Below are 14,399 nucleotides of genomic sequence, written 5' to 3' on the forward strand. Positions count from 1 at the left end.
GTAAGAAGTCTTTAAGTAACAACACACACTTCTCTAATTTAGTTAAACTAGTGCTTTTCATAAATTGTACTTACATTCTTTAAAAATGTAACAACCTCCCTATATACACGACAGTTCCGTGACCCAAATATTATGTTGTAACTAAAGGGATTATCTAGGTAGCTAGACAGCTTTAAATATTTTTTTCTTTCTTCGGACAAACCAATAAATAAATGTTCCATTGAACATAGTTCCAACGCTTGCATCAATCTGAATCAGATCTGTTAATTTTACAAAGGTACTGACCGTGTTTGGCATAATTTCATAGGGGTCTAGCTTCAATTTTGCACATCTTTTTACCGGAAATTTGTTGAACCAGCCTCCTCAATGTTAGGTTGAATGTTATTGAAAAATCTATACCTTGTTCTAATTTTTCAAATTTTTTTAAATATCCGTTTTCGATTTCGGAGTATTTGATATAGACGATGTTTTCCTGGTGCGCAGCCTCTTTAGTCAACCTGTCCACCCTATCATACTCAATGCCAACGTGAGCCTTAACCCAGCAAATTTGATATTTTTACCTCTCAGCCTCAGAAAACTAATTTTACGTAAAACTACGAAAATAACGATTATCAGCTGCATGAAATTTTCGATTTATTATTATTATTCGAGTTATTATTAAATATATTTATGTAAAATATGTATAAACTATTTTTGGTTTATTAACAGTGATTTACTGAAGTTCTTTGCTTTTTGAAAGTAAAAATTATATCAAAGACATTATATTTAGTGGTCTATTGACCAAATTACTTCTTTCAATTAATTAACTTTTTATGGAAGGTTTTGTTGAAAATGAAAAATCTAGTGCCGCGAACGGGATTCGAACCCACGGCCTACGTCTAAATACGCTGCTGCTCTACCACTTGAGCTATCGTGACTTCGATCCACTCGGACACCAACTCCCCATCTCAACTTACAACCTTTTGAATTTTCCCTCCTTTTTGCCATTTTTTTTTTATTTCCACCAAAACCTTAGATAAAAAGATTAATTAATTGAAATAAGGAATCCTCAAGAAAGGAGGAAGTGGTCAATAGACCACTAAATATAATGGATTTAATAAGTAAAACAAAGTATTACTTCACTAACAGCTCCCCGTGGCCACTTCATATGTTGTCGAGAATCGAACCTAATTATACAACATTTGAAAAATGGCAAAAAGGAGGGAAAATTCGAAAGGTTGTAGATTGAGATGGGGAGTTGGTGTCCGAGTGGATCGAAGTCACGATAGCTCAAGTGGTAGAGCAGCAGCGTATTTAACCGAAGGTCGTGGGTTCGAATCCCGCTCGTGGCACTAGATTTTTCATTTCTACCAAAACCTTACATAAAAAGATTAACTGTATCAAAGGTTATTCACTGTGAGATTTCCTCTTGATGTCGGCGTTGGGATGAATCTGTAATTTGTTCGTTTCTGATCATTTTTGTGTCCAAACTGCACATAGACCCACCATCGTAGATTGCGAAACGCCGAAACGACCAAATTACAAATCTTTATATAAGTTAACGCCTATAATTTTAAAAATTAGCCCCGATTTAATGACGCCTACGGACTATTTACATTCTACTCCACCTGCACGTGGAGTTTAATTGAACCTTTGCAGAATTCGGCCCGACTGCATAATAACAAAGACAAACCGCTTTTAAAGCAATCAGGACGAGATGAAAAAAACAGGCAGGGCAAGCATGAGAGGAGCTAAGTGCGGATAAAAATCGGAGTACAACCGGTCCTTCTCGACGACGGGCTTGATTCGCTGACGAGATAAACAACCAAACCGGCATGGGAAAAAGTCACTTTCGATACACTGACAGAATTATAGGCTTAAACAGGAAACATCCCCAGCCTTCGTAGATTTAACAAGAAATTAGAAACCTGTCGGGATTTTCAATTCAACTCGAATCCACCTAAATTACATATCACGAGGGACTTTTATGCCTTTTTTTCCATTGATTCCCGGGTAAATGTATCATTTCTAGCCTGGGAAATATATTAAAGGCGGGTAAATATTTCCCTCTCCTGTACCCTTCAAAATTATTCCAAGTTTCTTGACATTCAAACTTAAATAAATTCCATAAAATAGACAATGCTGCGCTCAAAAGAGAACAGACCATTCTAAGGTGTTGTTGGAGTACAAATTTTTTAGATCGGTTAATTAAATATTTAAATTGCTATAAAAATGGTGTATTACTTTTCCTGAGTTGTGTTTTGTTTGGCTGTTTCCGACTATTTTGGTTTGCCTCTACAAGATTTGTTCTGTATTGACAACATCTTTATAACTCGATGAGATGATCTAATAAGAGTATATATTAAATATGTAGCTAGGTCGTTTCTGATGACTTTGGTCCGCCTATCCTACTGGTTTTGGTCTAACAGACGTGTATCGGTTTCTGGCCATCTTCATTGGTGGGTAAGCAAGGCGAGGAAAAGACAGTTCTCAGGAGGAACTCACCTGGAAAAAGTGCTTTGACATTCCGTTCTTATAACCTTGACCGATCACTGTAGAGGCGATGAGTTATTCTAACTGGCCTACCAAACAGTTTACTGTTTCATAACGCCACAATCAATAATTGGCTAGAGTGAACTAGCAACTGTCAGACCACATCCTTCAGGATAGACCGGCCGGAAATTATCGTGAACGACAGCCCCACTATGAAATATAGTCATGTTCATCTCCGATCAATATGATCTGCCCTTTATCTTCAGTGGTTGGTCAGAGTTATAAGCAGAAAAGACTAAATAAACAAAACTACAGTACATCACTTCCCAGTCCCCAAGAGGAACCTAACCAATAATTTGATCGTTCAGATTATTTGTCTGTCATGACAGCTGTCCAAAATTTCAATTTACAAGAAGCAAATATTTAAATCTGTACATCTTCATCTAATCCCATCTTATCTGTACATCGATCGCAGTCTAAAATTATGAACATAGAAGCAAATATTTCAATATGTAGTTCGCTCATTCCCATAATTTTGGTGTGTCAGACGCGAGATTAATAATTATATTAAACATGCAATCGCACTACTAAAGATGGTGAAATGCCGAAACGCTCCCGGCAGACCAAAACAGTAAGACATGGATGATCGGAAACGATCAACCAAGAGGTCATCATAGGCAGACCTAAAAAAATCCGACTTTTTATACTTATACGAACAATAAGTAATGTTTTACGTACGTCGAAAGTGAATATGGAAATTATGACGTGATATTAGGATAAAATTACTATTAAAATACAAACGTAAGCTATTTTCAAAAAGGTCAAGAGACTGTTGAAGTTATAGCTATCTTCAGTTTTAGTTCTAATAACTTCGGTTGGCAAGATTAGCATGCTACTAGTAGATTTATTCAGCAGACTCTCAACAAGTACAATAACTAATAATTAAGTGAATTAGTAACAAACAAAGCCTTTCTTTGTAAAAACCATTCGCACGATTTTAAAGATTTAATACATCAATTAGGTAAACAAATATTTTCATTTGCTTACATAATTGATTGAATATTTTCCTTGGTAAATTAAAAAATGTCACAAAACTAATCTTTTATTGTTCTTCATAAATTCCTCTTCTGAATAAAACGTTTAAGAGGCCAGAAGAACTACGAACTTAAGGGTTTATGTTGCGGTTGAATGTTTTCCACCTCGGCAAGGTGCAAGATGCGCATACTCTCCGATCCCTCCAAAAAATAGGTTTTTGAAATGATTTCGAACTCAGGCAGGGTTGCGCCATCCCTACGGGTTTGGGTCCGCGTGGCGATCCTGTGCAACCGGCGCTTACATCGCATCGAGTTTGATGACCCCGAGAGCTAGCGGCCTTCCCAAGGACGTTGCCTTCCCCTCTTCGGGACACCGGCTGCTGCAGATCGCCACCCTGCCATTGTTGTAATAATATTGTAACTACTTTTGCAGTTTTTGTCGTTTTAAAAAAGTTAATTAAACAAAGAAAAGGATTTTGTCTAGCCATTAAAATATTATACTGAAGGGGTGAAAAATAAGTATCCGTATACTGTCTTTTAGACAAAAATCAACACAAAATAAATTTTGAATTTTATCATCTTTTAATCAGTTACAAGAAAAATTGGATTCATCAAGTAACGGGTACCAATGTTTTAGAACGGAAATGCTTAGACAAAATTAATCCTCAAAAATGATTCTAATTTCAATTTTTCTTTTTAAAAAATTGTAAGGATGATTTTTTCACATATTATGAAAATCCTTCAGAAAAAGTCGACACATTAAATTGAAACATTTTATTCAAATAATTTTACAGTTTTCTCTTTTTTTTAACAAGTTGCTTGTAATTTGAAATCATCGATTCTTACCGAAAACCGGTATCATTTTTTAGAATGTAAAGTTCTTTTCAAAGCGTGGAAAAAAATTCACCCATAAAAATTATTCCAAATTGAATTTTTATATTTAAAAAATATTTTAAGTATGGTATTTTTCACACATTAACAAAACTCTTTTTTTATTTTTTTTATAAACAAGTTGCTTGTTAATTGAAATCATCGAGTTCTGAACGAATACGTCAATATCTCCAGAACGAATCGACGAATTTTCGAGTTTCTGATATCAGTTTCTTTTAGAATGGAAAGGAAAAAAATGAGCGAAAAAGTTCATCCTCCAAAATTAATCGAATTTGACTTTTTCTTCTGAACAACAACAATACGTTCTGAACGAAAACTTCAGTGTCTATGGAACAGCATTTTTGAATTTCGTGTATCATTATTTTAAGAATGGAAAGGACATTCAAAATTCGTGAAAAGAATTGACCTTGAAAATTTATAGAATTTTTTCTATTTAAGAAAATTTTTGAGGACAAATGTTTTCACAAATTTTGAGTCCTTTAGAAAAAAATTAACAGAATTTAAATTTTCATATTTTATTAAATTGAATTTTCAATTTTCTCCTTTTTTTAACCAGTTAAATGATTAAGTGAAAAATTTGAACGAAAACCTCTCAATATCTCAGGAAGAGCTTTTTTTGAATTTCGTGTATCATTATTTTAAAAATGGAAAGGACAATACAAAATTATCACAAATTTTGTGGCCTTTAGAAAAAATTAATATAATTTAAATGTTAAGATTTTATCAAATTGAATTTTAATGTTTCTTCTTTTTTAACCCAGTTACATGATAATATGAAAGTGTTGAGTTCGGAACGAAAACCTTCGCGAATACAATTGTCGTTTAGTGCATCATTGTGTTTTAAGAGAGGAAAAGACTTAAAATTTGTGAAAATTAGAGCATTACACATTACAAGGTCAGCTTATCTGGCCGTAATGTATTTTATTTTCTATTGTTTTGGGTATTTGATTCAGCTCTTACAAGGTTGTCTGTTGTTATTTTAATAAAGGCTTGCAAAATAAATAAATAAATTCAATACAATAAGTGGAAAGGAAAGTTTGTGTTCGAAAAAATGATTGTAGACATTTAAATTTATTCAAAGATAAATCGAATTTTTTAAATTAAGATTGTTACACATCACAGAGTTAGCACATAACATAGGTTTGTATATTAGATAATTCATTTTGCACAAATCTAAAACAAACGAAAATTCATGTATATAAAGATATGTATTTATGAAATATTTCTTATGATTTTAAATTAATTTTTGAATATTTATAGTAGTACTAAAATATTAGTGATAATATTAATTTATTTTTATTACGAGCCTCGTAGACAGAAAACCTAAGAAAATTTTAACAAAACATATTTTAAAATAATTCTGGTTACACCATTCACTTTTATTTCATTATTTATCGAATTTACTTGTTCAGTCGCGACTATGCTACATTAAGAAATAAATCTTGACTTCATGATTTTTTATCCTATTGTAACCATAAATTGGTAATTTAGATTTTAATTTTAAATTAAATTTTCATGAACTGGTCTTATGACATTAAAAACAAATACGCGATTATCAATAATATAGGTTAGTATGCGATACAAGCACGATTTAAAAAAAATGTTTATACAATTTTATTTAAAACTTCAACAATTGGTAGATTTAAAAAGTGAGCTCCCTGGATTTTGATATTTCCATGTTGAGCTCTGCGGTGTTTGAGCATGTCACCTTTCTGCCTGTATCTTTTTCCGCAGATGTCGCAAATGTTGGGTTTCTCACCTGTATGAATTCTCTTGTGGACGGTGAGGACGTGAGAGCGCCTAAAGGCGATACCGCAGACGTCGCACTTGTAAGGACGCTCTCCGGTATGGATCTTCCTGTGCTGCGAGTACACGTGTTGGGTCATGAACGCCTTACCGCAGAACTCACACTTGTACGGCCTGTCGCCGGAGTGTTTTCTGATGTGGACGTCACGGTCGCCTTTGATCTTGAAGGTCCGGGGGCAGAGCGGGCAAGAATAAGGGCGGAGGTCCGAGTGGACCTTCTTGTGAGTGTTGAGACCCGAGCTCTGGGAAAAGCCTTTGCCACATTGGTCACAGATGAATGGCTTCTCCCCAGTATGCATCCTGATGTGTTTGACAAGGGCGTCCTCGATGGCAAAGCATTTGTTGCAGTAGTGGCATTCGTAAGGCCTGTTGAAATCGAACTCTTCGAACGGCTCGTTTGAACCGTGTGTGAGACGATGCTGACTGACTTCCTGCAACGTCGCGAACTTGAGATTGCACAACCTGCAAACATACGGTTCCGGGCCGTAATGAATCGTCAAATGCTCGGTAAACTTCAAATGGTTTAAAAAACATCTATTACAGAACTCGCAAAGGTAGTTTACAGGGATGTTGATCTCCGAGTGGTACTCGAGAGGGATGTCGGTATCCTTGTGAGTGCTTTTGTGTTTAGACTGCTCCGCGAAGGACGGGAAAGTCTGAGAACAGTACTTGCAGGAATAGGGGTTGTCCGTAACGTGGTCTTCCCTGTGCTTGTTTAAAATTTTCCCTTGGGCAAAATGTTTTTCGCAGTACTCGCAAATAAACAGTCGTGAGACCGTGTGCATTTCGAAACTATAGGACTGTTCGTCACCTTTGCCTTCGGTTTCTCCGTGTTTCGATTCCATGTGGGCCACCGCGAGAGTCGTCGTCGCGAAAGCTTCTTTGCAATTTTTGCACGTGAAGCAAGTCACTTCTTGAATCAGCCTGTGCGTTGATGTAACGTGGTTCCTGAGCATACTTTTGCGTATAAATCCTTTACCGCACCATTCGCAAACGTAAGGTTTACAATTGGTTCCTTGATGAGATTTTTCGTGATACTTTAAAGAGTTGACGGTGCTGAATATTTTTCCACAGTCGTCGCACTTATTTTTCTCGTTCCCGTGCAATTGAACAGTGTGTTTGTAAAGTTTGATTTCGTCCGGAAATCCTTTCCCACAAGTTTCGCAATATACTTGATTTATATTATTGTGAAAATGCATATGAAATTCTAGCCTAGATTGGGACCTAAAAGACTTACTGCACATCTTGCACTTTATCAAGGGTTTGTTGGTGTCACAGATATGATTGGTCAATTCGGCCTCTGTTTTGAAAGACATCTCGCATTCTTGGCATGCGTTGTTTTGCGGCTTGTGAGAAAATAGGTGGTCCACCATCGCCGTAGGAGAAGGATAGCAGACCTCGCACAGAACACACTGATAAAAGCCGTCCTCGAAATGAGAGAAAGAGTGCTGCACGACTGACGGGAACTCTTCGAACTCTTCTCTGCACACTCGGCATTTGTAGGTTTTTTCTTCTGTACTGCTTAACGTCGTCTCTTGTGTCGATTCGTCGGTCGAAATTTGGTTGATTTCACTTTTTATCTGTGAAGCCGGAAAAGGGGCTTCTTCTGGCAATGGCGCCTGTTCGGGTTCCGGCTCCTTTTCTTCCTTCTCTTTATTCTCTTCTTCCAGCTTCCCTATCCAGCCTTCGTAGCACAGTGGACAAGACTGTTCCGTCGGCTGCAAAGTCACGTCCCTTCCGTCCGTCAGTACGATATTTTTAGGGGTGTTTTCGCTCATCACCTCGTTCAGCCGGCTTTCCGAAGTAGTAGAAAGCTTGGCCAGATACGACAACGAGTTCAGTTGCTCTATACACGGTCCGCAAACCTGTTTGGGAAGATTGTCCATCATTTTAACATTTACCGGTAAAATACTATTGATTTTCTCCGCCAGTTCCAAGCGGCGACCCTCCTTGCTGTAAATGAAAATGCAGTCCCTGCAACCTTTGGCGCAGAGTCTGCAGATGAGCTCGTCGGCCGTCGTATCGTCCGATTTCGTCGGCCGTATCTTCTGTATGTTGCCGTATTTCAGGCTGTCGACGGCCGGGAGCTCGGGATTGATGCAGGGCACCGCCGTCCTCTTAAGAAGTGTAGTCGTATTTTTGACGAACTGATCAGTCCTGAAATGATCGCTGCAAATCGCCGAGTCGTTTGACAGGCTCAACCGATGCTTACCCGATATCATGGAGAGCCGTTGACAATACAGCACCCACTGGTGGCACCTAATCTCCTCCTGAGGGAAGTCGAAGAACACCTTGTCGTCGTTGGAAGCTTTGGTGTTTCCGCAGCCAGGCACCGAGCAGGCCACGTTGTTCACCTCTTCTTCCTTCTCACCTTCCGAAAGCGTCACTCCAGACATGAAATATTCCATCACTTTCTGCGTATCGAGCATGTTCTTTCCGTTCGACGTGATGTCAGTGAGGTCCAAAGAAATCCCGGCCTCGCATTCCACTCTCTTCTTCAAATCGATGAATGTCTCTTCGGGTTGGATCTGAAGAGTGACCGTCTCCCCAAAATTGTTCTTAACTACGAGCTTCATTATTTATATCTAGTCCGCTTTTGCGAATAAAAGTACCTGAAATAATACATTTAAATTAAATTCACCATGTATAAATGAAAAATTATAGAAAAAGAATGAAAAATGTTTTGAATTTTTCTTAAATTAATTCTTTTAAAAACATTTTTCATCTTCCCAACTATGGTTAGTTTTATGATTTATGAAATATATTATAATTCGATTTAATATGCACTCCTTAAATTGTTAATATATTAATTCCTCCACCTAATTTAATCATTTTAATGTGTCGGAGATAGTTCTGAAACTTTGCTTTGACAATTTTTCAATCAATGTTAAGTGGTTACTGTAAAAATATTTTTCATTCCCACCGACACCTTACAAAAGTTCAAGTCAAAGTGAGATGGTAGTCTTGTTTAAAACCAATTTACCATTTGGAATGGAAACTATTCTAGACGAGTAGATAATCGAATCTTGATTGCTTTGTGTTTGGGTATCAAATTTCAATGATATTAATTAATTATTATTTAATCTAATTTTCCACCTGGATGCATAAAAATTAAGAAAGTCACATAACTTGAAAAAAGTTGTTAGAACGTCGATGTTTACCTTTGGTTAGCACAAAATTAATTTTCTGATTAACGTTAGTATGTTTAATTGATATTCGTTATATTGATATTTACAAAATTTGTTTGAAGATGTTACTCTTAATTATCACACAGTAAAGCGTAACTTTCTCATAAATATCATACTTACTTCTGAGTAGGAAATAATTGTTTGGTTTAGTGACATGCATGCATAGACAGGAACCAACACCAAACCATAATTAATAAATGTAAACTTACGAGAGCAGTAGGTCCTCCTTGATGGAGTCCATTTCAATGATGACTTTGTAAAATAAATTATTCTCAGTCGACTGCCACCCGACCCTTTCCTTCAGTGTTACACAACACACGACGACAAAGACGAAACAATCCGTTTTTGTATATAATAATTAATTACAAATACACCAAGAACGTAGTTCGTATAAGAGACGACCTCCGATTAGAACCACCGGGTTACGAAATGATGGAAAATTTACATAATTCTTCGACTTAACATCGATGTTTTGTACTTTTTAATTATAGACATTAACTGCTCGAATGAATAAAAAATAATCCGTGAGTATACCATCAGTTTGAAGAAGATTAAGTACTCCATCAAAAAAACCCAGCAGGATATGATGTGTTCTTTCAGGATATCGATAGATTTTTTTTTTAATTGTGAAATTCGGATAATTCGTTTAAATGATGATGTAATGATATTCACTTCAAGAAATAATGTTTTAAATTTTTTATTTAAAATTATTTTTTGCATTATACACCAATATAAGTACGGTCTTCATAAGTACTTTTTGTTTTCATTATTTTATATTTTTCAAAAGGCACTTACGATACTTAAGTTAGTCTCATTTTTCTAATTTATATTTGTTTAAATTTGATACTTTGTTGTTGTGCAGCTCACCCTTTGTTTTTCCCTAATATCAAGCCATAAAGCCATTATTTGAAATGAAATAGTTTTTTACATAAAAAACTCTAATTATTTTTTTAATTACTATTTTGTGACACCTTGAATTATTTCATTAATGAATAAAAACTCAGAAAAACGGGAAATATGTTCTGTACATATCAAACTTATCAAATAATAATTAAAAAATCTATAACAAAAAGATATTTAATATGTTTGGCTTGTTAATATTTGAGGGTATAATTTTAGCAGTTTATTTTCTATTTCTATCTGTACTTCTCTCTCTCACTCCCCTTCTCCCTCCTTTCCTCACTCTCTCTGTCTTTCCTCTTCTCTCGTGCTCAATCGCACCATCCTTCTGTCTACTCTCCCTTCTCTCACTTTTTCTCTGAAAGACCCCTCTCTTATCTCTCTCTCTCTCTCTCTCTCTCTCTCTCTCTCACATACACACACACACTCTCTCTCTCTCTCACTTTCTCTCTCTCTCTCCTTTCCTCTTCTCTCTCGCTCAATCTCTCCATCCTTCTTTCTTCTTTCACTTTCTCTCTGAAAGACCCATCTCTGACCTCCTGTCTTCTCCCTCGCCCCTCACTGTGTTTCTCTCTCTGCCTCCCTCCCTCCCTCTTCATCTCCCCAAACGTTATTCTGGTTTTTATCAGTACATTTTGGTCGGCCTATCCTTGCTGCTTTGGTCGAAACGTAGTTCAATAAAACTAAACCTATTAGTCCAATTCTGATTAAAATGCAGAATAAAATACGATGAGAAGGATGTCAACACATTCAACGACATATAATCAGAGGAAGTAATTTCACCATAAGGGAGAAAATAAAAAAAATTATATACTCACAATTTCGTACGAGAAAATATCTTTGAGGAATTTTATGTTTTTCATAAATCTATAGAATAAGACTAATTGTGGGTGTAAACTGAAAGTATATCAATTCTTTATTTGTACTGTGTACGTGTTTAATTTTTCGGTTTATACAAACTCAACATACGTCCAAATAAAGCAATTTCCTTACAATTTAAGAAAATAAACAATTGTTTCTAGGGGTAAGTTTTATGTACAATTTAAGTATATATATAATTCATGTACAATTTAAGAAGACAAACAAAATGATTTACTTTAATTGCGTAGTGGCAAATATTTTTTAAGGAATTAGTTGTTTTTTCATAAATCCACAGAATGAGAGCCATTTTGGAAGTAAACTGTACGGAAAATCGATCCTTTTTTCGAATATAATACTCTAATTGAAATTATTTCAATTAAAGTATTATATTATTTTATATTACTTCAAAATTATTTTGAATCTCAAAATTTTAGCACTTTTATATGCCAACGATCGACTCTTAGAAAGTAAATAGCCAGGAAATCAATCCAATTTTTTTCGAAATCTAAGCATTTTGGACTTTTTATTAAGTTAAATAAAAATAAAACCCTTCCACAAGTCTATTAGTCTATTTCCAGGCTGAAATAGTGAATGATTTTTGAATCGTGAACGATTTAAAAAGTTTAACAACTTCTAACCAAGTGAAATACGAGAAGGGATAAAATAAAGAAGTTTTAACAATTTTTTTATGGGAAAATAATTTTCAATTCTATTTCTATTTTTATGGATTTTGAGATATTCGTCGGTTTTTCTTTAATCCTTAGAAACGGCCGACTTTTTTTGAAAGTAAACAGCATGGAAATCAATCCTATTTTTTTCGAAATTTAAGCGTTTTGGACTTTTTATTGGATTATATAAAAATAAAACCTTTCCACAAGGCTATTAGTCTATTTCCAGGCTGAAATAGTGAATGATTTTTGAATCGTGAACGATTTCAAAACGTTTAACAACTTCTAACCAAGTGAAATACGAGAAAGGATAAAATAAACAATAGTTTTAACAATTTTTTTACGGGAAAATAATTTTCAATTCAATTTGTATTTTTACCTATTTTCAGAATTCGTCGGTTTTTCTTTAAACCTTAGAAAAGATCGACTTTTTGGAAGTAAACAGTAGCAATTCTCTTTCAAGTTTAACAGAGTTTAAAACAGAACAGAGTTTATTTTTGCGGTTTATAGTTCCAAAAACAAAATAAAACACTTTTGAAACTCTAATGATAAACAAATAAAATTGTTTTGTTCACCTTCGTCGATCGTACTGTATAAAATAAAAAGGGACGAGGGCGATAACCTAAAAACAACTCTTATAAACATGGCAACCTGAATTTCTCAATTAATCCGGCAATAATGGTAGCCGTTTTTTCTGTATTGGAAAAATGTCTCAACCAGATTTTAAAAATTGCTTTTCATTTTTAGAAAAGTATGAAAAGTAAAGGTTCATTATTTTCAAAGGAAAAACCTTCGGAAAACCGTCCGTACTGGACGGGTTTGTCAATAGTTTTCTGTTACTTTCGGTGGCTGTTAATCATTATTGTTCACTGAATACATGATAAGCTATTACGAGATACGAACAGATTTATCATGTTTTTTTATGTTTAACGGAACAATTTCAAAAATCATGTCGCTTACCTAGGAGAGATAATGGCGAGTAGTCGCAGGTAAAATGTGGGAGCGGAGCGAGCTAACGTCGTGCGGATCAGACCAAAAAGACGGGAGTCGTAAAATAAAATCGTCACAAACACGTGCGTCAGCGCGAATTCAGGGAGCCTCGCAACGGCCAGACGCAGGTTATCGTCGCGTCGTCAGGTTAACCGGACCTGGGAACACTTTCGACGGTGGTGCGGACACTTGCGACGCTTCTCGACCTGCCGACGACGACCACGCGCCCGCGCTTCTCGATTTAGAACGGATTGACGGTTTTCCAATCGACGACCGATTCGCGGGACAATATTTTTTTATTTTTTTCAAATGTGAGTTTTTACCTTTGGCTTTTTTTGTTTTGTCACAGCTGAGCCGAACTCCTGAACAAGTGACTTGCCGCCTTTCTTTTAATCCGCTATTTTTCAAAAGTTCTCTTTTACCGCCAGTGCTTTTCTCTCGGATTGACCAGCAAAAGATTGCCAATTGCCAATGTTGCCCATGGACAATCTCTTCTGAAACACACAATCGCACACGACAATACACAAAACGTATTTATGTCCCGCAAAATTTTTTTGATTTTTCTCGCCATTTCGACGTTTTTCTCGCAGAAATTTTTAGTGCCCATAAAACTTTTAGATGGTTTAATTTTACCACTCAATCTTAAATGTTGCAAATTGTCAAATGCGATTACAATATTCCCTAAAAGAGCTTGTCAGGCCGATGCAGAGACAATAAGATAATAATAATATCATGGGGTTGCTTATACGCCCGCCCCGAGGAATATTGAGTACTGGGGTGAGTGTGTGACGTCTGGGGGGTAAAAGTAAGTTATTAATGAGAATAGAATGGGGTTCAACTCCGCCCCGAGGAATATCGACTACTCTGGGGTGAGTGTGTGAGGTTTGAAGGGTAAAAATAAGTTATTAGTGAGAATGGAGTGGGGTTCAACCCCGCCCCGAGGATTTTTTTTTAAATTTATTTATTTAGTACCTGATTCCATAGTGATTTCAGGTATTCATAACCATATACAATTATTATTTACAATTAATTTATACAATTTTGCTAACAAAATTATTTAAGGCTTCAATGTGGTCTCTAATCAAACTGTGATGATTGGGTGGCCATTGTCCACCTTTTCATACAACATCCCTTATTAGAGATTTTCGGCGTGGTTCTTGAATGGGGCAGTCGAATAAGATGTGGTCCCATGTTTGTTGAGGCCTCCCTGGTCAGTCGCATTCCGAATCCCGTGTCATGTGGAATCTATAGAGATATTCGTCCATGGCCGCTTGTAAGTTGGGTAAGCATATGGTGGTGTTTCAGTTCTACTGCCATCCTTGATTCTACCGTTGGGAAGAACTTTGTAGTTTGAAAACCTTTAGCAGTACGTCTCCAACGTTCTTCCCATTGGGCCAATGTCATTTTCGAGGCCTGGAGATGACGTAGCTTTTCGGCACTACTGCGATTGTTGTTTCTAGTTCAGAGTTTTCTGTAGCTTCCTTTGCTGCTGCGTCGGCTTCCGCATTACCTTGGATCCCTGTATGCGCTGGTACCTTTTCAATACGATCTTCTAGCCATTATCACGCAATGATTTTATCATATTTCTG

The 14,399-nt window shown here is 36.1% G+C and overlaps 2 protein-coding genes across 4 annotated transcripts in view; one reads left to right on the plus strand and one right to left on the minus strand.

The window, feature by feature from the left end:
• LOC106670358 (autophagy-related protein 16-1) overlaps nt 1–14,399 on the plus strand; it is a 285,817-nt gene that overhangs the window by 173,243 nt on the left and 98,175 nt on the right. The window lies entirely within an intron of this gene.
• LOC106670354 (zinc finger protein 93-like) lies at nt 5,706–13,539 on the minus strand. 2 transcript variants are annotated; one of them, XM_014400605.2, is made up of 2 exons: nt 12,781–13,539; nt 5,706–8,815 (listed from the first exon to the last, which is right to left on the minus strand). In XM_014400605.2, the coding sequence occupies exon 2, from the start codon at nt 8,777–8,779 to the stop codon at nt 6,002–6,004; it is 2,778 nt and encodes a 925-aa protein (XP_014256091.1). In that variant the 5' UTR covers nt 8,780–8,815; nt 12,781–13,539; the 3' UTR covers nt 5,706–6,001. The 2 variants fall into 2 exon arrangements, with proteins under 2 accessions (XP_014256091.1, XP_014256092.1); XM_014400606.2 differs by lacking the exon at nt 12,781–13,539 and adding an exon at nt 12,200–12,757.

Source organism: Cimex lectularius, unplaced genomic scaffold, assembly GCF_000648675.2.
Source record: "Cimex lectularius strain Harlan isolate CLEC.00 unplaced genomic scaffold, Clec_2.1 scaffold69, whole genome shotgun sequence".
NCBI lineage: Eukaryota > Metazoa > Arthropoda > Insecta > Hemiptera > Cimicidae > Cimex > Cimex lectularius.

Excerpts from the sequence above, each read along its gene's own strand:
- LOC106670354 (XM_014400605.2), bottom strand. The coding sequence starts at position 8,779 with ATGAAGCTCGTAGTTAAGAACAATTTTGGGGAGACGGTCACTCTTCAG.